Source organism: Orbicella franksi, chromosome 13 (assembly GCF_964199315.1).
Source record: "Orbicella franksi chromosome 13, jaOrbFran1.1, whole genome shotgun sequence".
NCBI lineage: Eukaryota > Metazoa > Cnidaria > Anthozoa > Scleractinia > Merulinidae > Orbicella > Orbicella franksi.
Genome location: NC_138157.1, coordinates 5,843,557 through 5,867,400, shown reverse-complemented (window position 1 = coordinate 5,867,400; position 23,844 = coordinate 5,843,557). Strand labels below are relative to the sequence as shown.

The window sequence follows — 23,844 nt, the reverse complement described above, 5'->3', positions numbered from 1 at the left end:
TTTAGTTAAAGCTGACGTTAAGGGTGTTTTAACAGGTTATACTGCTGTTATAGCAACCTGTTTTAAAAAAAGCATGGGCACAACTTTCTGTCAATGATTGCGCAGCTGTATGACGTCATTATTGTAGCTGATCATCCAACACAGAGTGGTAGTTCTGATCCATCAAAGCATAAATTATGAAAAGAACTGGAAACTATTTTCAGCCACCTTAGATTGACCTAAAGAAGAATACCCGCGATCTTTATCAGTTGTTTGATAAAAAGGCATGGTTAGACGTTACGGGAAGGATTTTTTCCGCAATTAAACCGTCGCGGTATATTATCCGTGCCTGTCACTTACTGTTTTGTTTTAGCGACTGAAAACAACATTGCACAAAGTTATTTCGTTACGTCAAAGATAGGGTCTTTTGGAATTAAAACTTCAGCATTGATCACAAAGATAACCCGATTATTCTGATGGAACTGTTTATATTATATGGACAATTGTGGGAGTTAGAAGAATTTGTTTTAATTCAACAGCTGATGAAACCGTGAGTGATACGAATAATGGTGTTTTGCAAATAAAATGACAGCTGATCAAGTTTCGCTAAAGAAAGAGGGGCTCCCATTTTAATTGCAAAGTTATGAATCTCCAAATACAGAGATAATTTTCACGCCTTTTCAAACCGTTGCGGTCTAAATATTTTCTTTCTTTAAGTCGTTCGTTTATACTTCGTTTTGTTTCTTTCCTTTGGGCTACAGCTCGCACCGGCTAATCTTTTGAACTTTTCTCGAAATACAGAAGCCGCCTTACAGTTTAGGGCTGTTTAACCGGTTTGCACTCATTAAAAAAGGTCACCACTCCTTCCCCCCAGGAAACACACAACACCACTGCCAAACAATTCATGGATTAAACTGTGTTACCGACCTCAGCTCAGGCAAGCATTTTTAGGTGGATTCAAATTTAAATTCGGTGTGTAGTGGCTTATGGCTTATGAGACATCAGACTTCTACTCACCAGCTGGCTTTATAGCTATAATCAAGACTTCAATTTCCTGTTGCGTTTTGAGATCTTCTGTACTTACCGGTAAGAGCGCCATCGTATTTGTCCTCTTGTCTGAAGGATAGGGACGTTAATTTATCTCTGTGCCCGAAATTTTGGTGATTCAATATTGTCCTCAATTTAACATCTCGTAAAAAGGGAATCGAAAGTGAAAATCTAGTAAGAAAGTTCAAAAAAGTATTTTTGTTTGAGAGTTTAGCTCCCTTTTTACTTTCTATCTTAATCCTAAATAAAGATTTAAAAAATTGATTGACACTTTGTCAGCTATCGTGAAAGCCAGCGAAATGAGAGATGCTTCGATGCCAAAATTATTTTTTCTATTTTCGGTGGAACAAAGTAGTTCTCTCAAAACCTTTTCAAATTTGGAGTTCGGATTAACTTTGAATTCTTTCAATGTGCACTTCGAGTGGCAAAGCTGACCGAAAACCCAATTTTGGCCTTTTTTTTGTTTTCGCATGCGAGGAATTGATAATGATATTCGCGGAAAATTAAAACTACCATAAACAGCCTCAGTAAATAAAGTGCTGTATGTTTAATTAACAAAAGCAAACCGCAAAATGACATCGGCCAATATCTAATCGTGATGGAGTTCACGAAGGTCTCGAATTTCGAAGTAAATTAGTTTTGCAAATTTTGAATTAAACCGTTATATTGCATGCTATTTAGTCACGGTTTAAGGTAGTGGGAATCGAGCTACTGTAGGTTATATATTCTCCGTCGCGAAGATAAATCGACGGATGCGAAGTTATCTTGAATCTGATGTCAGAAGTGAGAGGAAATAGTCTGCCAGATACCTGAGTTTGGAAGAAGAATACAGCAGAAGCAATTACCGAACCGTTCTAAATTTGAGGTCAAAATTTCATCTTCCATTTTTTTCCGAACACTTTCGTTGAGCGTTGGTCGGGTTGAAATTGCTGGGCTAACAAAGTAATCAGTACACACTTATTGGCAAGTCGTCAAAGTCAACTCAAAACTGCCATTGTATCTAGCAAAATATGATGAATAGCTCCACAACTGAAACAGTGAGAGTAACAGAGACCGTCGCTCCACCAGCCATGATCGACGCGCAGTGCGCTCATTTGAGTAAAGTTTTGCCGCAGGATGGCGACCTGTTCACTCCTTATGTTATCAACTGTGTCATAATGTCCGTTCTCAGTGGAACAGCAGTATTAGGAAATGTTTTAATCTTGATATCGCTCTGCAGAGCTCCTCAACTTTTGCGACAGCCGTCGTATTTTCTCTTGCTCAATCTCGCCTTTGCCGATTTGTGCGTTGGTTTCGTGGCTGAACCACTCTACTTGATCTACAAGATTTCCTATTTGTTAAATCCATTTTCTATTTTATCCTGTTACGCCGGGGTTGTGTTCAACTTCTTTTCCTATTTTTTAACATCTCTATCGCTTTGGACCGCCGCAGCAATTTCGCTGGATCGACTTTTGGCACTTCTTCTCCATATGAAGTACTCCGCAATTATAACAAAGAGGAAAATTATTGTGTTGATTGCTGTACTATTGGTACTCAGTTTCGCTTTTGCGTCCATGTTTCAATGGGCACTCAACGCACAGAACACTGTATTCGTGTGCATGAATTCTCTAGCGCTGCTAATAGCCCTCTTGTCTTACGTGAGGATTTTTCAAATCATGCGTTATCACCAAAGACAAATTTCAAATCATCAGCTTGGCGAGATCTCGATCACGGAGGGGGGTGAAACCGATTCCGTAGGTACTTCTTTTCACGGACACGAAATGAGAGAGCAATTGAAAGGAGTTGCTACCGAAGCTAACGGAAATGAAGGAACAGTCGATGGTAAGGAAGGGACCGAAACGAGCGCAGCGCGTGAAATCGAGCAACATAGATCGTATCACCTTCAATTACATGAGATAGCAACAAGCGCGTCCTCTCTAAGAGACGGTTTGAAACACCATCCACTACATATACAAACGAAAACTGCGCGATCCAAAAATCAAAGCAAAATCGATGAACAGCATGAAGACCTTAGAAATGTGGTAATTAAAGAGGACACATCTAAATTTGTGAAAAGTACACAGAAAAACCTGCCATTTGACGCGTCAGCTGTTACAAAACCAGCGCAAACAGACATTTCTGTCCTTGGCAACCTGTATCATGGAACGGAGCTAAAACGTATGGAGCCAGAAATAGCGGAAGGAAGCGAAGAATCGCGAGCAGACGAAGGTAGCCGAAATTTCCTAGCAGAGAACAGCAGCAGTGGATCGCGCCAGGACAAGCAAGTCAGTAATTCAGGACTCGTCTTGACCGAAATGCAGGCTTTGAAAGTATTGCACGAAGATCAGAAAAAATCTGTGAAAAGTAACATACTGCCGGGAGAAAGTTGCACCCTTGGAGAAAAACAATTTGAAACCAGGTCGTTAGAGAATAAGATTCAGAATAGTGCTGCTGTAAAGGAAAAAACGCCTGCTTTGTTAAGCGGAGAAACACAAGAACTAAAAGATAACACGACTGTTTCAGCCTTCACTCTCGACCGTCAACGGAGTTCTACATTCAATGAAGTAACAAACGCCGATTTAATTGCCAACAAAACTAGAAAAGGATTCAAAATGAGACATTTCAAAAAGTCATTTTACAACATGTTCGTCATCTGGTTTCTGATGCTGCTCTGTTATCTCCCTGGCATATGTACATCTATGCTCTTTTTGTTGATGGGCCGTAGTCACGCGATGCATTTAGCGTTTAATTTCACTACTTCTGTGATGTTTTTGAATTCTAGCATCAACCCCATCGTGTTCTGCTGGAGAATAAGAGAGTTTCGCGCCGCTGTGAAGAAGACCCTCAAAGACGTGTTTGGCATTTGGAGCAATCAGAGTAGCTAACATAATAACATTGGGGGCTCTTAAAACTTGAAAACCTTCAATTTACTTTGACAAATCTTTACACATTTAAGAAAATCCATTAGTGTATTATGTGTTTTGAGCACGATCTTATAGCAGCGTCGACAGCTAAATAAATACGATCGAGCTCTCGTTGCGCAGCGAATTATCATTTACAAAGCGTCGTTGTTTTGTAGTTTTGCTGTTATGTTGTTCCTTAAGTCGAAGTAGAGCAGTAAAAAACGGTTAAAAGTGATTTTTGAACGCGTGTTTCAACAATCGTATGTCATTTTATCTCATCATCTATGCAAAAATAGTTTGTTTTTTTTCTCACAAAAGTTAAGTGCTATATAGCCTTATTTAACCTCTCAGAAAGGTTTGTTTGAGTGACATGGGATGAAGTTTCGCACGTAAGAAGCTGCATTATTAAATATGACCATGACATGAGTATATCGTCAACCTGTGTCTTTCTTCGTAGTTCCGAAATTCTAGTATCGCAAAATAAAAGAAAATTTATTATTTGTTGAAAGGAAACTAAGAACTGGAAAATAAAATTAGAATGAACTTCTTACAAAATATTTTCTGCTTCTAAAATGTATATCGACATAACCACGTCACAAAATAAAACGCAATCTTCTGCGGTACAAAAGATTGCGTTTTATTTTGTCAAGACACTGTTTGCCACAATGATCATTTATTACTTTAAGGGTAGAAAACGAAACTTTTCCCTTAATTTACTGTCACGCTGTGGGTTTCACTTGACTATCAAAACAAGAGACTATATTCTTATTCTCGGTATTGGACTGGGACTAGCTTGCAATGGAGGCACATCCGGGGGGAATATCATTAAAAAGAGATTAATGTCATTTACATTTGACGACTCCCGCGTTAACCTCAGTTGTACGCTAGTTCCAGTCCAATACCGGGAATACAAATATGGCCTATTCGCATTGGCTTTGGGTTTACATATAATACATACGCAATGCGACTGGGTCAACTGAATAAACTCACTCCAAATCGTAGAAACTCTTATTCTTCGGTCATTGTAATTGAGTAAAAATAAAAAAAACAAACTGCGGTCACAAACATAACAAAACAACCAATTGTTTTGTTATGTTTGTGACCGCAGTTCGTTTTTTATTTTTACTCAAACTCTCTCCAGTTTGTTATCCAGTCAGAAGGAAAATCATAACCAATCTATATCAGGACTTGCGCGCACGCATTTTCCTGCGCCTCGCGTCAGCTACATGTATGTGCTCGGAGTTTTGATTGGTTTAATTGATTACCATTTGTGATTGGCCAGAGTGACTGCTTTGGTTTTGGTTTTACGTTACTAAATTGAAAATCGCTCTAATTTCAAGCAATTTACTGGTTTTATTAGACAATCTGAGATTTTCACCCGAAGAAACTTAATAAATGTCTGCCTTTAACGGCACTTTTTATGATTTCGTGGAAAAATACTATTGCAATTATCATTTCTATCCACGAAAAGGAATCCACCCCCAGGAGATTATGGTCAAAAGTAAAAGAGTGTCTAAAATGGCAACGTGTTCAATTACAGAGTAGCCTCGGTAACACAATCACCAACAGGTACCCAAAGTGTCGTATGCATCGCCACCTGTCTCGAGCTGGGTTGGCCGCATTGAATTCGAAGAGTTTTAGAAAGAATAAACTGACCTATTTACCTGGGCAGACTAATATTGTGTCTTAGACGTATTTTAAATTCAAAAAAGGTAGCCACATTAAACGTCAGCCGAACTTAACAATCAAGGTTTTACGCGTTTGGAGAACGCCTTAATTAGTTTAATTCGTCTAGGTTAATACGAGACGCTTTAAACAGACTAACGGAGCTAAACTGTGATTCCGCCCAAGAAGTAAAATTTGAGATAGAATCAAGCGTCATTACAGTCTCTCTCACAATATTAATTATTACTATTATTATTATTTGGGGGGTGGGGGTGGGGGTCAGCACAATAGTCTTAAATTGTTCGTTTCCTATTTACCAAGACGCAGTGAATTAATGTTAGACGCATTATTCATTTTTTTAGGTAAATGCAGCCATTAATTAATTGACTGGGTGTCTAGAAGGTGTATATCCCGTTTAGGTCGTAATCAATGTCTATTTAATTTCCAGGTTACATTTTTTCATCTTCGTCCGCGGTAATGAACAGCGCTACGTCGGTAGCCAGTGCTGTTTTACCAAGTAAGACCTCTGTGGTAGTGATGACCTCGTCTTCAGTCTCTTTGGCAACAGAACCAACAAACGAACCAACAAACGAACCAACAACAGAACCTACAAAAGAGTCGACCACACCTTCCGAAGAACCAACAACTAGATCACCCACCGAACCATCGGAAAAGGTAATTCATTCATTTTGAAAAAGGTGTTGAAAATCTACTCCTTCCTTGCAACATTGGACTTACATGCTTAAAGTAGATCTATAAACCGTCCTGTTAAATGTGCAAATGAACTGTTTACAGTAACCATTCATTTATTTCTCCTCAGTATTCGCCCTCATTAAGCTTATTTTTTCCGTTGCCTGGTGGTCCGTATCCTGTACGTACCATGCGCTCGAGTTGGGTGTGAAAATAATAAATCTCAGCTACCACAAAGTATAAATATTTAAGATGAAAAATAAGAAATTAATTGCTGTCCGTGGTTTATGCGTGGCACGTAAAATGGTTATTGAAATTCAAAAGAAAATAAAAATAGAGAACTGTCAAGGTAGACATATGTAAAAAGGAGTCATCTCGTGAAAAATCACAAATGTTTCGGGCATAGCCCCTCTACAGTGTGAGAAACGTAAAGTACACTGTGAAGGTATTTGTACATAAAGTTTTAACTGGGATACTTGTAATAAAGCTTCATTACAGGATCTGAAGTTGCAAAATCTGAATGATTCGTAAATTGTGATGAATGAATTAATAGCAGTGAAACCATGAACTGAATCAGGTTTTTTTGGGTTGGAATGTTGAAAGTAAACAGGCAATTACTTTGGTTTTGGTTTTTCTACGATTTGAAGTGTAATGAGTAGTCTAACTGATAAGCAATTGTTAAGATTTGGTTTTATGACACTCAATTGAGACCGCTCTAAACTATTTTTAAAACAAGTTTTATTGAACTCTGTGATGTGATTTAAAAATTAACACCAGAGATAACTTATACTGGGAAAGTGTTTTAGTAAGCTGCTTTTACTCAGACCTATTAGATGTGCTACTGTTAATTTCTTGTTTTTATAGTTTAAAGAAATTGCAAATGCAACTATAACAGAAAAGAACGTGGTTGTCGTGGTGAAACAGCTGAAAAACTTGACGAGCGAAGAAACGCTGAATGGTGGAGACACGAAAGTCACACTGGAAATCCTGCACAAAATCACCTTTAATGACAGTTTGCTTCCTAAAAACAAAAGCGAAAGACAAAAGTTAGGACAGGTCAGTATATTAAGAACAAATTCCCCCTGTGAATGTTTTATTCTGAACATTTGAAACCTGTTACCTATCCTTCTCATGCCTCGTGGCACATAGGGCCTTAACAGAGGTCTTCCACTGTTCTCTGTCTGCTGCAATCATCCTCGTTTCCCCCCATGATCTCCACCGTGCCTCTTTAAGTTCCTTTTCAACTGTTCATCGCCATTTGAAAACTAATTACAGTATCTAGTAATGAGTCCCGAGTAACTGTTGACGGTAATTTTCTCAAACTCATTAATAATTCATGAAGTTTAAACAAAGAAAATCATGACCGTTGCGGTTTTTGGATATCTGATCTTCATTAGCATAGATTTTATACGATTTTATTTCTCTGTTTTACTTTTGATCGAGAAGATATATCAAACACTCAAGACGGTGTTTGACTAGATTTCCAAAGAAGTTCGTCAAAAATAATCCGCTACGTGACATGTTTTCAACTCTTTTCTCGGTGTCTGAAAATGTAGTCAAACACGGTCTTTCGTGTTTGATTTATTAAGTCTAATTCTGTCTTAAGAGTCTTTTTGGCGTCTTTCGCGTGTAGAGCATTGGTTAGCTTTTCGAGCTTCAGGTGAGTGAGCGAGGATGTTTTGGATTTTTTTCTGCAGCCGGCAAAATGGAGACTGTTGTAACCTAAGGGTGGTCTTTCAATACAAAACGACGAAAAATGGGATCTTTTTCAAAATGTGATTTTTTTTTTTCTGCTAATGGTTCAATTAGTAACATTAGTAAAATTAATATTCCTCCCTCTCACTAGCTGGCAAACGGTTAGAATTTTGTATTTTTTAAAAAAATGTTGTCAAGAACAATTCATGCAAAGTTACAATTCTAGTTCAGACTTTTAAGGTTTGCAGCCCTTTGTACAAAATTAATGAGAACAGCAAGTTAAAGTGACAGCTCACAAAGGTAGAGGAGATTGGGTAGCGGGAATTGGGTAAAATTATTTTTGCTAGGTTACGTAAAGGAGGGAAACCAGTGGTTCCCACAAAATTTTTTAAACCGGATATTTACTAAATGTGCTTGTTTCGTTTTAGAACATCCTTGAGGTTGCTAGCTCACTTTTGTCGAAGAAAAACATCGATAACTGGGGAGTACCAACTAAGAAAGATAATAACACAGGAGGGGTACGTACCACTTTCGAATTTAATTTTTACCACAATTGTTACTAATCTCACAATCTGATTGGCTAATTTGCCGTTGTCGATAAGAGTTCAGACAACGCTGCTCGCGTCAATGTGTTGTGGACTCACACGGCTGCGCCTCGTGAGACAACATTTTGCCCACTGTGATGATGGTATCGTTGTCTATAAGAGTACAGACAACGCTAAACCACATTCGGTTTGTTAATTTTACGATAATTGCAGAAATTCTAGCGCTAATTTTCATTGTCAATAAGCGAACAGACACATGAACTTATAATTTATGCGATGCGAGCGAGAGCGGATAATTTGACAATTTGTTATCGTAAAAAAAAAAAAAAATTGACGTCAACTCCCTTGAAGGGAATGATGTTCTCAATAACGTTCTAAATTGCCGCTGTTTTGTTTTTTTCAGGTGACGTCTCAAACTCAGGTTTTGGAACTGGTAGAAAACATTGGTTTGAAAATTGGAGAACAACTTGACAACAACGCTAGCTTAGTCATCGAGAGTAAGAACATCGGTATGTGAATATTTGTTTGTAACTTTCTTATAAGTCATCAACTAAACTTATTTCAATCCCTATAACAAGAATGTTAGTTCTGTGCGTGCTTTCCACACAAGATCGATGATATCAGTCCGCCATCTTAAGAGACGGGAAGAAATCTAGGACGTCTCGACCATCTTGCATTCACTTATCGGGTTGCTTCTGGCTTGAGACAACATTGCTTCTCGTCTTTTCTTTGGGTCAGTAACTTCCCACAAGCAAAAACAAGACTGATGAGGCTCTTCCCAGATTTCAATCAATTTTCAAGTGGCGAATGAAAGAAATGCACTCGCAGTTTTAGACGCGTATGTTTACGGGCCCGAACGTTCGCTTCACACGGAGTCACGGCTCTACGATCTCAATATACCTCTTCTGCGAACTTCTGAGTAAATAGATAGACTGCAGTGCAGGAAACTAAATTTCCACAGCAATCGCCATTCGGGCGAGTGACTCTCAAATGTACTCGCCAGGTGTAATTTTCACTCGCCTAGGACATAGTTGACAGAGGGGACTCTACCGACTATGCCCGGAAAGTTGTCTCCCCTCCACTTCAAAAAAATCTCCGCAATGATTCACAAACCATACTTTTTTTTCGGTATCTCGTACGTATAATCATGGACGCCCAGCTTGCCATTTCGTGTTGAGCTTTCTCATTCTGGTTCATTTATGCGATGTCTCCTTAGGATCGCGGACCGATTTTACTGTTTTAATCTCGTTTTTATCATCAACTTTTGACACTCCTTGGACATATTTCCAAATTTCCATAGTTTATAACAAAACAGCTACACGAGCAACTGGCACTAATATGTACCTGGTCAAGTTCCTTGACCTTGCTTCTGCACATTTTGACTGGAGTTCTATACACGCTTATGCAGCAAAGGATCAAAGTATTTCTAACTATAAAAAGGACACAACTATGTATAGGTTATGAAGTATTGTCTTTTTACTTCCATGCTTTATGCAGCTCTGTGAGAGGCGCAGTTGCCTCATGGTTAGTGCGAGCGGTCCAGGTTCGAGCCCTGGCTGGGGACATTGCGTTATGTTCTTGGGCAAGACACTTTACTCTCACAGTGCCTCTCTCCACCCAGGTGTATAAATGGGTACCGGCGAATTTAATGCTGGGGGAACCCTGCGATGGACTAGCATCCCATCAGGGGGGAGTAGAAATACGCTTAGTCTCTTCATGCTACAGAAACTGGGATAAGCTCCGGCCTGATGGGCCACTTGGTTCGTATGCAGACTTTACCGTTACCTTTTTTATACAGCTATGGGCGTGGAGACAAGAGTCCCTGACGAGACAGCTCTGGGTGCAGAATATCCTAATTATGGTGAACTCAGCTCTGAATGGAAAGGACACGATCGCGTGTTTATACACAAAGAACTTTTCGATGAAATGGCCACAGGTTTGTTCTGTCCTATTTTGTGGAAAAAGATGAGAGAGCTGATTTTTTGCGATTGGAATTGTTCACTGTGTTGAAAGTTTATATATATCTCTTCAACATCTTTATTAGAATTCTGTAATCTCAGTCTACCCCAGTATATAGCGTGATTGTATTTTCCAGAGAATGATTTCATATTACCTGGAATATTTGCCCTTTACAAATTTCAAATTTTACAGCAAAACCATTCTGCCAATAGGCAATTGCGCATGTGACTTTGAAACGCTGAAATGCGACGACAATGAGGTCGATCTAACGAACGATGTTATCTCGATGTGTTACCAAATTCTCTGAACTAACTTTGATAGAAATTTATGAAAATCAGTCAAGAGAATTAATATTAGTAGATCAAGTAAATGATTTGAACAAAGAATTATCGGTGGTTCGTATAGTGTGATCGTCCGGGTGGGGGTAGTTCTGAAAAGAACTGTTGTTCAGTGGTGACTGACGTTTCGACAACCTGAGGGGAGGTCGTCTTCAGAGTCAAGTTATAGGTGTTTGCCAGTCGATGATGTTATAAGTCTGATCCTTTGAAGCTGATTGGTCAGTTTTCCGTGATAGTATGGCTGTAAGACTCATTTCCGTAACGTTTGTCAGCAGTCATTGGTCGAATTGATATTGCAAGATCGTTTTTATTTCGTAGACAAGAGCTCAAGAACAACAGTTGTATACGCCCTCTACAACCAAATAAGTGAACTTTTTCCCGCAAACACAAACAACAAAGAAAGGTAAGTTTTTATTATTTCACAAATATTTTGGCCTCCCTCCTTAATTTCAGCCGTTTCCTCAAATCACACATTCCCGAAAAGACTTCAGGCTCGCATCGTATATATAGTATTGCCGAAATGCTTGTGATGCATTCTGTTCATTGAATAGCTACAGTCCTATTTCAATTTCCTCTAAATATGCCCCTTTATCAAATGTGTTTAAAAGTATCCTTTAGCCGCGCAATAAGTACTTTTTTGCCGTGAATTTCTATTTTTATCGCAAATTCCCTATTCCTTGTTATTATTCTCATAAAAATGATTGCAAGCACGATGAATCAAGGCTATTATCACTATTATCGCCACTCCTCCAATCAAGCATTGAAAGTCCATATTGTCTGGATCACAGGGCCTTGTGTTCTACATGCTAACAGACTCCCGGCCACCTTATGATGTTTGTATGCGTGTTTGCATACATGCATGACATTTCCAACACATCTTTCACTTTTCACTTCCCTAGAGCTTGATTTAATTTCCCTGTTTAATCTTAATACGTAGTTTGATTGGTATATGTCATCTTCTTTCAGCTCCAAAGATCTGATCGTGAACTCTCGAATTCTGGCATTGAAATTTAACAAACAAACTAGCCCTCCGTTCAAGAAACCCATAAAATTGTGGTTTGATAAGCTAAAGGTATGTTGTTTTCTCATTTGTTGTTAGTATTAGGCATGATTTTGGTCTTGATTTTGCCACAATTCTTAGTGTTTCAGGTTTTGTAAACATCTGGGAAGATTAAACAGGAAAAGACCAAACTCAAAATTTGTTTGAATTGTGAGAGAACGTCTTCATATAACTGCGCTGGAGTAGAATACAGTAGCATTTGTTTTTTAAAACGAACTTAGTCTTACTGAGCACGTAAGGAGGTTGCTAAGCAACACGACGTATCCTAATGACGACAGCGTGACGTAATATTTTTTGGTTCTTGGTGTATTTCTGATTTAATTTGACAATGGCACTTTTAAAATCTTCGATAGTCCATTGCCAAAAACAATAGGTGCTCTAGCCCTTATCTTATATCTGATCCGTAATTTAATTTCAGACTGAAAATGTAACGAAGCCTTCCTGCTCCTTTGTAGACTTTAAAAAGTACGTAAAAGTTTGTTTATTTCCTAGCCTTAACAGTATAAACATTATCAGAGCATTGAATTCTGTTATTGACATTGTCCAATGATTGATTAAATGACTGATTGATTAATTGACCGATCGATTGATTGGTTGGTTGGATGATTGATTGATTGATTGATTGATTGATTGAATGGTTGGTTGGTTGGTTGGTTGATTGATTGATTGGTTGATTTGTTGACTGATTGATTGGTTGGTTGGTTGGTTGGTTGGTTGGTTGGTTGATTGATTGATTGACCTATTGACTGATTGGTTAATTGATTGATTGATTTTTTTTTGTTATAGAAATGGAGGCACCTGGTCAGATACTGGTTGTAACATGATTGATGTGAATGGTCCGACCGTAGAGTGCGCTTGCGATCATCTCACAAACTTCGCAATCTTGATGCAAGTCAAAGAATTTGAAGTATGCTTGCATATCTGCCCTCTACTAATTCACTGAAAAAAGGCATCAACAATGTATTTCATCGATTATAATGCACGCAAGTGGACCTTGCCAACTTTCAGTTGCCTTTAGGGTAGAAAATCACACCCAGAGCACTTGAGGAACCAACGAAAAGCAAACTCAAAGACGCCAAAACGTCATACCTGAGTCAATGATAAATCATGGAAAATCTAAACGAACAAGACATCGAGAATCACCTAGGAAGCTTGCGAATTTCAACTTAGTCTGTTTTATTTTACTCTCTCTAGCAAACAGACTCAACTCGACTTTTAACGATGCACAATAACCCATATTTCCGAGTTGCCTTTTGCCTCTAGTTAAAAACGAGTCCTCAAGCAAAACGTTTCTCATGCAGAAAATGAGTTTAATTTACATGAAAATGAACTTACAGATGAAAGGCATTTTCATAACAATGGTTTCGCACGAAGACGAAGACTCGTTTTGACACAGAGGCAAAGAGCAACTCGGAAATGGCCTATTTGAAGAAAAGCAGACCCAGTTTCCTTGGTAACTAATACTTGTTTGTCGTTGATTAGATCCCAGTGGAACACGTGAAAGCTTTAACAATCATCACTTATGTAGGATGTGGAATATCCTTATTTGGGCTTGCACTCACCCTCGCTACCTTCCTGTCCCTAGAGTAAGTTGCCTGTATTTTCTTCCAAACTTTTGATGGTATACACCAGAAGTGTGGAACAGAACACTTAGAACAAACCGTGTGTTACATTAAAATCAGAAGACGAAATCGGAATGATGTGGTAATTGCATTAAAAGAAGCGTTACTCTCAAATTTTATGAGTTGCTAATTTTATCATTTACAATTTACTATTAACAGAGTCTTTCTCTGCGCAACATCAGTTAGGCTAAAGGCAAATGTCAATATTTTACTAAAATAGGAGTTTAGAAAGACTAGATCGTATGAAACATAAAGACTCAACGCAAAATGAAAACGAAGGGTGGCATTACCCTCGTTTGCAATCAAATTTCATGATTTGTGTTTGGCTTCAATGCTTACTATTATTTATTTTACACCGGAAAGGTTCTGCTAAAGACAGTTGTTGATTCATTTCAGGACACTGGCTTCGGAACGCACCTCAATCCACAAAAATCTCGTTGTTGCCATTGGACTTGCGCAGATCGTCTTCCTGGCTGGAATAGATGCCATCTACAACCCTGTGAGTAAAATAGGTGTGGTCGGTAACTTTTGTTCATCGTCTCGCTGAAATTGTGGCAACATTATGTCAGTGTTTCCTTTCCACTCACTTATGCCTTTCAGAGAAAAAAAATTAAAGGACTCAAAATCCTTTAATGAATGAATATCCGGGAGGGCGACGTGGAAGAGTGGTTTAGGGCGCTGGATTTGAAATCCGGAGGTCCCTGGTTCAAATCCTCCGCCCTACCGCTATCTGGATTGTTCTCGGTAGCCCCGAGTTCAACTCCTCGACCGCGTTGTGTAAATAGCCAACTGGTCAGCCTCCCACCAGTTGGTATTCTTAATAATTTGTGTTCTACTTGCAATATTTGTTTGTTCATTTAAAGTGTCCTTAATTAGCACAACAGTGCTAAATACATTTGACACTTAAATAAAGTTGTTGTTGTTGTTATTATTATTATTATTATTATTATTATTATTATGTTAATAGAATTTTTTGGCAGTTCGATTCTGAAATTTCTTACATGCTCGTTGACCGTCGTAAATCAAAAATGAATTTTTACATTTTATTATTTTTTTTATGTAATTGCTTAAAAAAAACGTTTACCTGGAAGTCTCATTTCATGTTAACCATGCAGATTGCGTGCAAAGCAGTGGCCTTGTTCTTGCACTATTTATACACAGCGGCTTTTACGTGGATGCTGTGTGAGGGAATTCATCTTTACAGTAAAGTGGTGGAGGTGTTTAGTGAGGGATCCAAGATGAAATACTACTACGCACTGGGATGGGGTAAGTAACATTTGCTCTTTAGCACGGACAGAACACTAAGTTGCTTAGTGTGTATGGGAGGCCCGAGGGGTACTCCCTTATATGGGCTATATGGGTATGTGCGACCCCAAAGGATATGGTTTTTTAGCCGTTTTGGTTATAAATAGGGTATCGATTTTGGCCAGTTTGATCTCAATAGAGTAAGGATTAGGTTGAGGGCGGGACATGACTGACACTTCGGGTTGCTTCGTGCCATCTAAACGTTGCTCTTTCGTTTTGCAGGTGTACCACTGACCATTGTGTTTATCTCCGCTTGCTCTCGCTGGGGTGGATACGGGAACGAGCGAGCGTATGTATACGTAACTAGTGCTTATAAAAACCTTCGTACGATTTTAATTTAATTCGGACAAAAAAATTGCGGAAATTAAAACCGTTCCAAGTTTTTAAGCGTCCGGAATATTTACGTAAAAAACTTTTAACCACGCACGGTTCTTGGGCGACACCAGCACGCGGTATTCAATGCTAATACACATGAGAGAGCTGGAAGTCGAATTAGGCTTTGCGCGTTGTTTTTATCACTTTATGGAGCAAACTCTAATTGAGACATTGCTTGAGATACAGTGCGGCTTGATAGAATTTGTGTTAATGTTATCTTCTTGTCGGTGTATCTGTAGAACTATCATTACAGTTAAACTATCATTTTCACACAGGTTATTCCAGTCTAATTCGTGTTTCGTAGGCGTAAATTTACTTTAGCTATGCTCCAGCAAATTGTCCGAAAATTTGTCCGAAATGAGATAAAAAGTGTCCGAAAATTAAAAGTCCAACATAAAACGTCCGAAATACTTTGCAAGTCATTTACTTAATTGCATTATAATTTAATGTCTCATTTAGTAATTACGTCTTAAACATAAGTGCTAGAACGTTTTCTCTCTTATCTAAATCGCACTACATTATTTTTAGCTGCTGGATTTCAATCCAGGATGGCCTGATCTGGGCCTTTGTTGCTCCGGTTCTTATCATAATGGTGGTAAGGTTTTTTTTTGTTTTTTGTTTTTACTCTAACATTGCTAGTTAAGACTACTGCTCGTTTTATGGACACAGTGTGTATGAATGGGGGAGGGGAGAGTAGGGAGCGCCTCGGTCGGTAGTGTACATTATCATTCTTGTAAAATATCAAACACAAGAGAAGTTTCATCGGGATGTCCAAACACCGAGAAGAGAGTTGAAAATACGGCGCGCAGCGAAGTATTTTTGACGAAATTCGAGGTGTTTGGATAGCCGATGAAACACTGTCTCTAGTATTTGATATTTCTTCTCAATCGAAACAAAAACTGAGGGGTAAACAGAGAAGTAAAATCGTCAAAGTCTACGCTAATTAATTAAGAACGGGTATCCAGACTTCACGGTTGTGATTTCCCTTGTTTTAACTTGATGAATTATAAATGAGTTTGAGCAGTTTTCTGAAATGTCAAATTCTTCAGTATTTTAAAAAATGCTGACCTCTATATTTACACAAGTTGTTTGTTAGATTTTTTTGGTTTATCTAAGGTTCTTTTCCTATGTTCGGCGGTCAGTGAAACAGGAGCAATTGATCAGCCAAAAATTCATTGGGTGTCGCTTATCGCTTAATTGGCAGGTCAACCCAAAAAAGGGACAAACGTCTGCATAACGGGGACCCGGTCTCGTCTATACGATCAATTTTTATGAACAATTTATATGTGACAAATATATTTGATCGAGTAGATGGCTCAGCAAATACTTTTCAGAAGTTCAAAGTTAGTGCGCCAGTAATGACTTTGGATAGCAGAGATACACAGAAACAAGGCGGGGCTACTTAGTCGCCTCCGGAAATCTTGGTGCTTGCGAACATATTTGCCACATTTTATGTGACGAGTCGTCTACACGAGCAATTTTTCGTATGTGACAACTTTTGTTTGTCACTTAAAAGCTAACAAGTTAGCTTTTCAGCAAATATATTTGTCGCACAAAAATTGGCCAATTTTCCTCATCTTCACGAACAAATAATTGTCGCATAAAAATTGTCACATAAGAATTGTCACATAAGAATTGTCACATAAGAATTGCCACATAAGAATTGTCACATAAGAATTGTCACATAAGAATTGTCACGTAAGAATTGTCACCATAAAAATTGCTCGTGAAGACGAGGCTTTACATTATGGTTCATAGCAAAAACTAATCATCTCGGGTTTCGCAGGCATGTGACCGGCACAATTTGTTGATCACAGTCATGCTTTCTTGTTTTCAGATCAACTTTGTTGTCATGATAATGGTCATCAAGGTCATCATTGCATCTGTGACGTCACTGCAGAACCCTGGAAACACCTCGCAAGTCCGGTGAGCTTATGAGAGGGGATTGACTGTACATCCCCTGTATGTAATCTTCCCCTGGTGGGAATTACTTTTCCGTCACTGAATGAAATAAGAGCCCTGAATTGCCACTTGGGCTTTCAATCGATTGAGTTGTACTCCGCCTGGATGGACTGCTAGTCTACCCGGCGCAGTTTGGTCATCAGAAGTTGGCCAGTTTTCTGACATACTGTCATGACATATGTTTTATATGTTATGTTGTTTTCCTGCAGGGCTGGTGTGAAAGGCATGATTGTTCTTCTGCCATTACTTGGCTTGACCTGGGTGTTTGGTATCATGGCCATCAATAAGGACACCATCGCTTTTCAGTATCTGTTTGCGATCCTCAACTCACTGCAGGTCAGAAAGTATTTACAGTAATTAGTAGACTGTATTTAATGTTTTTTGGCTTCAATCTATGCGTCTGATAGCGATCTAACATAAAACAAAGAAAAAAAACTGTAGTTGTTTGTAATTATGTTCATCAGAAGTCGTTTTTCTGTTGTGAGAAAGCCATGCAACACAGAAAATGAAATGCCATACTCTCAGATCATTACTTGACGAGAAATCGCATCCTGTGTTTAGTAACTCTCTTTTGTGATTTATGTTGCTACAGGGACTTTTCATTTTTGCTTTCCACTGCATCGGAAATACCGAGGTATGCATTACTTTATTCTTGTATTTAAACAATTTGAAATTGTGAAATAATGTACAACAAGAGATGATCAGTCCTCCCTTGTGTTGAATACACGACCCCACTATCCCATCTGGCATGAGTATAGTTCTTTTGTTCTGTTCTGAATTATTTGGAATTACTGTGAACACTCTTCAGAAAGTCTCTAAGACGGACATTCTTGGGTCCACTTCAAGCTGTCCGCCTTAGAGAAGTGAAGGCCTTAATTTAAAGAGAGTGAAATTCAGACATGACTTGTCAGCCAAACATCTGAAGTGTGTTCGACTTCTTCTTATTATACCGAAGTGTTCGATGCAATTTCCATTTTGGGGAAATAGTTGACGCCATCCTTCGTGTCCTAGGTACGGGTGGCGTACAAGAGACTCCACGAGAAAAGAACTTTGGCAAAGAGCCTGCCTGAACATTCTTTGTCCACTTCTCACCATTCAAGCAGGGTAAGTCCAAAGAACTAGTTCTAATGTATAAAGAGGTTTTCAAATGAGTATCGTAAAACCAAAACCAAATTTATCACTCTAGCAAATCACAAAGGAAACAGACAATGCAGTGAACCAATCAAAACTCTATGACCCGTACGGCCCCGCGCGCAATTTCCATGGAAAACCATAAGAAAAAAGGTCCCGTATGAGGGCCGTGCGCGTCGAAGTCATAGGGCCGGAAAAACACGTACGGCCCTACTAGAAATGCGTACGGCCCTACTAGAAACGCTAAAGCAAAATCGATGCGAGTTAATGACAAAAACAGTTTTTTGCTGTGAAATTTTGTTCTCTTCAAAACGAGTGATGAAAGTGAACATTCTGAGAGCGAATTTTACTATCCAGGCGAACTGTCCGATGCAGAACTACTTCAGTCGCCAACTCACTCCGGAAGCACAGAAAGAAAGTCGACACTCCTCACAAATGAAAAAGTTCACAACTTTCTCAGAAGCCAACAAGCAAGCAGGCGGTCAAGAAAACAACTTTTCCGGATGAACTGTCCGATAATTAACCTTTGGAATAAGCAAACAGTCTTGAGGCGAAACTTCTTTCTTTCAGTGGAAAGCATCAGAGAATTCATCGTGGGTCAAAAGCAAGAAAACCGCAACGCGAAGAAAACAAAGTACGATATAAGTTCTTCGAGTTTCAAGAGTTTCTGGGAGAAGTTTGTTAAACCAGAGAAATCACAAACATGCCTTGTGTACAGTAGGATGAATTGCTCTGCAGTTTCTAAATCAGTGTTGTTTGAAGAGACAAAACTGAGTACGAACACAAGTTCATTACCGTACAGTTCATCCAGATAATAAAACTCGCTTGTGTTTATAGTGTAATTTCCACTAAAGAGCAAAGCCAGTAAAGTCAGTAAACCCAGACACTGTTTGCGGGAGCCAGCATCGGTGTCATTAATATTCAGTTGCTGGTTCTCCCTTGTTCAAGAGAATCCAAGAGGTGGACAAATAGCTTGAAACGACGCCGACATTTTCTTGAGTCTTCAGAAGAAGAAGATTTGTGAACAATTTCAGTGAAGCGTGAAACGAACTTTTGTCACTCGCTAAGTTTTTGATGGTTTTGACATATTTTTGACAGCTTTATGTCAACTTTCTGTCGGGTTTTTAGCATGAATTTACATTGAAAAACAAATATGAGAAAATGAGTCGTGTTTTTCAATGAATTACGCGTTTCTTGTTCGACGCGAAGAAATAAATGACAAGTTTTTATTGTAGAATCTTTTCTGTGGTTGTTCCGCGCGCGGCCGTCTGATGTTATGTAATCGTGTCCTATTTAGGTTCAAACAGAATTTTCAAAATTTTCAACAGTTAAGTGGTCATATGATAAAATGCTTATTGACTGAGTAAGGTCGGGCCGAACGGGAAAATATTTGTCTCTCGGTCAGGACGTACGGACCTCGCTGCGCTCGGTCCGTACGTCCTGACCGAGAGACAAATATTTTCCCGTCCGGCCCGACCTTACTCAGTCAATAAGTACATAGTAGCTGACGTAAAGCGCGGGAAAATATGTGCGAACGAGTCACGATTCAGTGGTTTTGGTTTACCTTATGACTGGATAAAAAAAGTGGCGTGAGTTTTTTTTAAGCCAATCGTGCAACGTAGTTGATGCAAAACCAATTGCTTTTCGACACAAACGACACTCAAATGAAAACCGCTCGATCTATATATGATGGGACTGCACTTAAGTTTGTTTTCACTTTCATTGCTGTCACAGGAAAAGAGACGGATGGACTCCCATGAAACTCACATGACTGGGGATGAGGACATCATTGTTACCAAGACCATTCGCAGCGTGTCTGGTGAGAAATTATTTGATTAGTGATCGCCAACATAGGGTGGATGTACACCGGCTAATATACAATTTCGTCTCATTATTTAGTCTCCAATTAATTTCATGGAGTACTAGTTGGACAAATTAATTTATTTCTACCTGTCTGACGGCGGCGTTCATTTCCTTTATTCAAATTATCGGAGGGCCTTCCTGCCGATCACTCTCAAGGTTCTAAGTTGCCTGGGGCTGACCTTTCTTGACATGGACAACTAAATAGTATATTATTCTATTACAAAAATGCTTCTTATATAATTACATGTTTCACTGAATTAATTTCAACATGAGAGCAACTTTCATTTTCATCTTTTTATTTCTTTACCTTTTCTAGATGTGAAGCTTTCTGGAGACAATATGGCCATGCAAACGGTTAAGTATAGACATGATAAAACGAAACAAAATTAAAAAATAAAACATTGCCACGATCCCTTCTGTTTTCTGAAAACTGTAATAACACTGGAACTAAGCAAATTAAGGAACGTGGATGATATGACTTAACTATAACTTTTTTGAAAATATACTGCTTTTGTATCCTGTATCTCAGTATTTCATTGATCATTTATAAGAAACTCCTGGTAATCGAAGCTGTTTATGACATGGCATCAAGCCTTTCTCGTATAATTTTGCAGATTTTGGAACTAAATAACACTTTGATTAAATACATTTTTGAAACAGTTGAATTAGACACTTTTTAACTGAACAGAACTTTCAAAATTCGAAACTAAAAATCCATAAAGTTATTACTTTAATTATTCATTTATTATTTATTTATTTATTTAATATTTATTTGAAAAAAATACCGGTGAAAGAGCTCTTTTTTGTATATAAATGTGCATAATTATATTTTAAGTCTAGCTATAGAATCGTATTATAACTGTTATCAAGTCTTAATTGCCATATTGTAATGTATCATGTTCAATATTCAGTTCGGAGACACTGATTCCGGTCGCTGGTCATTAAACTGCCCTTCTCCTGACCCGTGAGTAAATATCAACTAAAATACTGAAATTTTTAAGTAATTGACGTGTAATAATGTGAAATAGGTGAATAAGGAATATATTTTATTTAAACGTTAGAATTCTAAAGTTTTATTTTGGAACAATGACGAAATTTATTGATAATTAGAATCTACCAGATTATCTGTACTATCGTTGAGATAACTTTCACGTACGCTGCTAAAAAGATCTTATCTTCTCCAAATAGTAACACATAAAACTAAGCTTAATCTGTTTAAAAAGAAGCGACTTTTTAAAACATTTAGCTACAAAAAATTGCGAAAAACTTTTCTTTAAAAACATACGGTTAAAAAATACACGACGTTTTGAAGTTCTTAATTTACATGTGATCTGTGTGATGCAGATTATGTTAGTTATACAGCCCGACACCTTCATCAACGCATTGCTGAACACAAGTATTCGGCTTTTGGTAGACACCTTTTAGAAGTGCACGGTAACAGAAATCTTTTTAATGAGGACCAATTTCGTGTTCTCAAGAAGTGCAACGGGAAATTTGATTGCCCCGTTTAATTTACGAAATGCTCTTCAAAGAACTGAGGCCTAGCCTCAATTAACACTCAGAGTGACTTTATCAGTGCTTAGCTCTTTGTTTAGCTTGTAACATATTTTTATGTTACCTTTCTTTTTAATGAACTATTGCTTTTCTTGAATTTATAGAACATTCATACTGTTTTTTTTGTAACTTGATAACGTCTGAGAACGTCGAATCGTCGTGTATTTTTTAACCGCGTTTAAAAATTTCTTAAATGCTTTTAATAAAAGTTTTTTTTTGCAATTTTTATAGCTTAATCTGTTTCAATGAAAAAATATTAAGGAACTTTTTTGTTCCAAATTGTGCTCCAGAATGAAGATTAATTCAATATAAAGTAAGCCAACGGATAAACAAACAAACAAAATAGCGTAACATGAGATCTTATAACATGCTTATCAGCGATTGTTTGTTGGGTCGAGTTTGCATCCTTTATTGATTGGTTAACGTTACCATGTTCCAAAAGACTGAGAAGTCAAGGTTCTAATGCGATTTATATAATCTGAATTTCAGATTCGACCTGGATCACGCAAAACGAGCGTGAGAAGCTCAACAAGTGGACAAGGCATTCATAATGAATACTTAGAACAAAGGAAACCATTAACTAGATTAGGCAAAACAGAAAACACAACAACAAACCAAACAAAGTCGTACTTTCACAACTTCAAACCCAGGGTCGGCTTACGTTCTTGCAACATCGTGTAACTTGAAAAGATTGAATATAAGTTTCTTATTGTTCACTGAATTCTTCAGCGTAAAACTCTTTTGCATACTTTACGTTTAAAAATATTTGAAACCTGTGTCTACGAATTTCACATTTCTGGCCATATTTTGTTGAGGAGTAGCGTATTTTGTAGGTACTAGCTACTATGTCATAGTGTTAAACTACGGAGTAGAATTCCACGGATGACAACGACTTCCACGGATGACATAGACTTTGTAACTGTTTGAGAGTACCTTGGAGGCTTTGTTTGCGCTTCGAGCATTTTCCCGAGAGCAAGAAAATCTTACACTACTGAATTAATTTATGCAGAAGAAAAAAGAAAACCTATAACCTCACTTCCCATCATAAAATAACTCGATATTCGTGTATATACAAGTGCTTATAATTTAAGTTGTTACATAATGTGTGTCATACAAACATCTAGAGTAATCACTGCGTTCAATAACATTGAAAAGTGGTAATGCTAGCATATGTATAAATAATAAATATGATATATAAAAAGACGTCGGAAAGAACATTAGGTAGATTGTGCTTCTCTCAGCTTGTGGTTGTTATGTATATCAGTAAAATACATCAAGAACCATAAAGGTATAAGGTTAGTATCAAGCTGGCTAGGCTTTGCTATTACAACTGAAATATTCTGCACGATGACAAAAAAAAAAATTCTGTGCAGGATCATAGATGGCTTTCTCATATAAGTTCTGGATCTGGCAATTTTCAATCAAAAGCTACGTGATTTGTCACGTGATGTGTATGAAAGTTTTAAAACCGCTTTGAAATGCGAAAAGCGATAAAAACCCGTCTGTGTGCTAAAGTTGGTCTCATAGGCCTTAATGTGCTTAAACTGAAGAGCGTGCTAGACGCATACTCTCCAAAAATAGCACCACCTAGTCAGGCGTCCACGTGCTCCTGACCTAGGCCATAAGTCATCTATGTCTATGTATCAGAATGGCATAGCGAAACGTAGCAGAGACTGGTTTTGATTGTAATTTAGTCACGAGGTACTCAAGAAAAATACTAAGTAGTGCACCATTTAATATATATATCGATTACCTTCAATATATTAGTTGTTTTCTGTTAGTTTTTGTGCCGCACTTTTCATGTTATCTCATCATAAATTTAGGAAAGACGTGACGTCACATGACCACGCCAGAACGAGAACAATAGTCTGGACACTACTTGTTTTTAACGCCGTTCACGCGATATCGATACAGCGTTTTCGATGAGGCGGCCTCAATAGACCGAATGTGCGTCAGGATGTCACGCTGTCTTTGTTTAATCTACGTTGTGTTACATGTAGAATGTGTATCTTGTCACCAAGTGAACACATTGCCGTCAATAAAGCATAGTTGATGACCAAAGTATCTGTGAAGTTATTGATTCCTCGATTCATTTTCTTTATTCACGATTATTAACTGGTTGCTTATGAATTGGTACCGTAGAATTCAGAGAGTAACGGTCCCGTTTTTTCG

The 23,844-nt window shown here is 38.1% G+C and overlaps 2 protein-coding genes across 4 annotated transcripts in view; both read left to right on the top strand.

Moving 5' to 3' along the window:
- Window positions 1–23,761, top strand: part of LOC145465471 (uncharacterized) — a 65,108-nt gene extending 41,347 nt beyond the window's left edge. For 2 of the 3 annotated variants that reach the window (XM_081449253.1, XM_081449252.1), the window contains 21 exons: window positions 6,022–6,248; window positions 7,128–7,319; window positions 8,387–8,476; window positions 8,907–9,012; window positions 10,302–10,439; window positions 11,119–11,203; window positions 11,767–11,872; window positions 12,279–12,325; window positions 12,647–12,767; window positions 13,343–13,446; window positions 13,879–13,981; window positions 14,598–14,748; window positions 15,010–15,076; window positions 15,691–15,757; window positions 17,000–17,088; window positions 17,334–17,460; window positions 17,717–17,758; window positions 18,136–18,228; window positions 19,990–20,074; window positions 20,435–20,472; window positions 22,162–23,761. In XM_081449253.1, the coding sequence (XP_081305379.1) occupies window positions 6,022–6,248; window positions 7,128–7,319; window positions 8,387–8,476; window positions 8,907–9,012; window positions 10,302–10,439; window positions 11,119–11,203; window positions 11,767–11,872; window positions 12,279–12,325; window positions 12,647–12,767; window positions 13,343–13,446; window positions 13,879–13,981; window positions 14,598–14,748; window positions 15,010–15,076; window positions 15,691–15,757; window positions 17,000–17,088; window positions 17,334–17,460; window positions 17,717–17,758; window positions 18,136–18,228; window positions 19,990–20,074; window positions 20,435–20,472; window positions 22,162–22,353 (2,270 nt within the window). In that variant the 3' untranslated portion in view covers window positions 22,354–23,761. Of the gene's footprint in view, window positions 1–6,021; window positions 6,249–7,127; window positions 7,320–8,386; window positions 8,477–8,906; window positions 9,013–10,301; window positions 10,440–11,118; window positions 11,204–11,766; window positions 11,873–12,278; window positions 12,326–12,646; window positions 12,768–13,342; window positions 13,447–13,878; window positions 13,982–14,597; window positions 14,749–15,009; window positions 15,077–15,690; window positions 15,758–16,999; window positions 17,089–17,333; window positions 17,461–17,716; window positions 17,759–18,135; window positions 18,229–19,989; window positions 20,075–20,434; window positions 20,473–21,029; window positions 21,083–22,161 lie in introns of all 3 variants that reach the window. The other variant, XM_081449254.1, reaches the window with a different exon arrangement.
- Window positions 386–5,778, top strand: LOC145465478 (uncharacterized). The gene has a single exon (XM_081449265.1). The coding sequence runs from the start codon at window positions 2,037–2,039 to the stop codon at window positions 3,888–3,890; it is 1,854 nt and encodes a 617-aa protein (XP_081305391.1). The 5' UTR covers window positions 386–2,036; the 3' UTR covers window positions 3,891–5,778.
- Window positions 23,762–23,844: the final 83 nt, after the last annotated feature.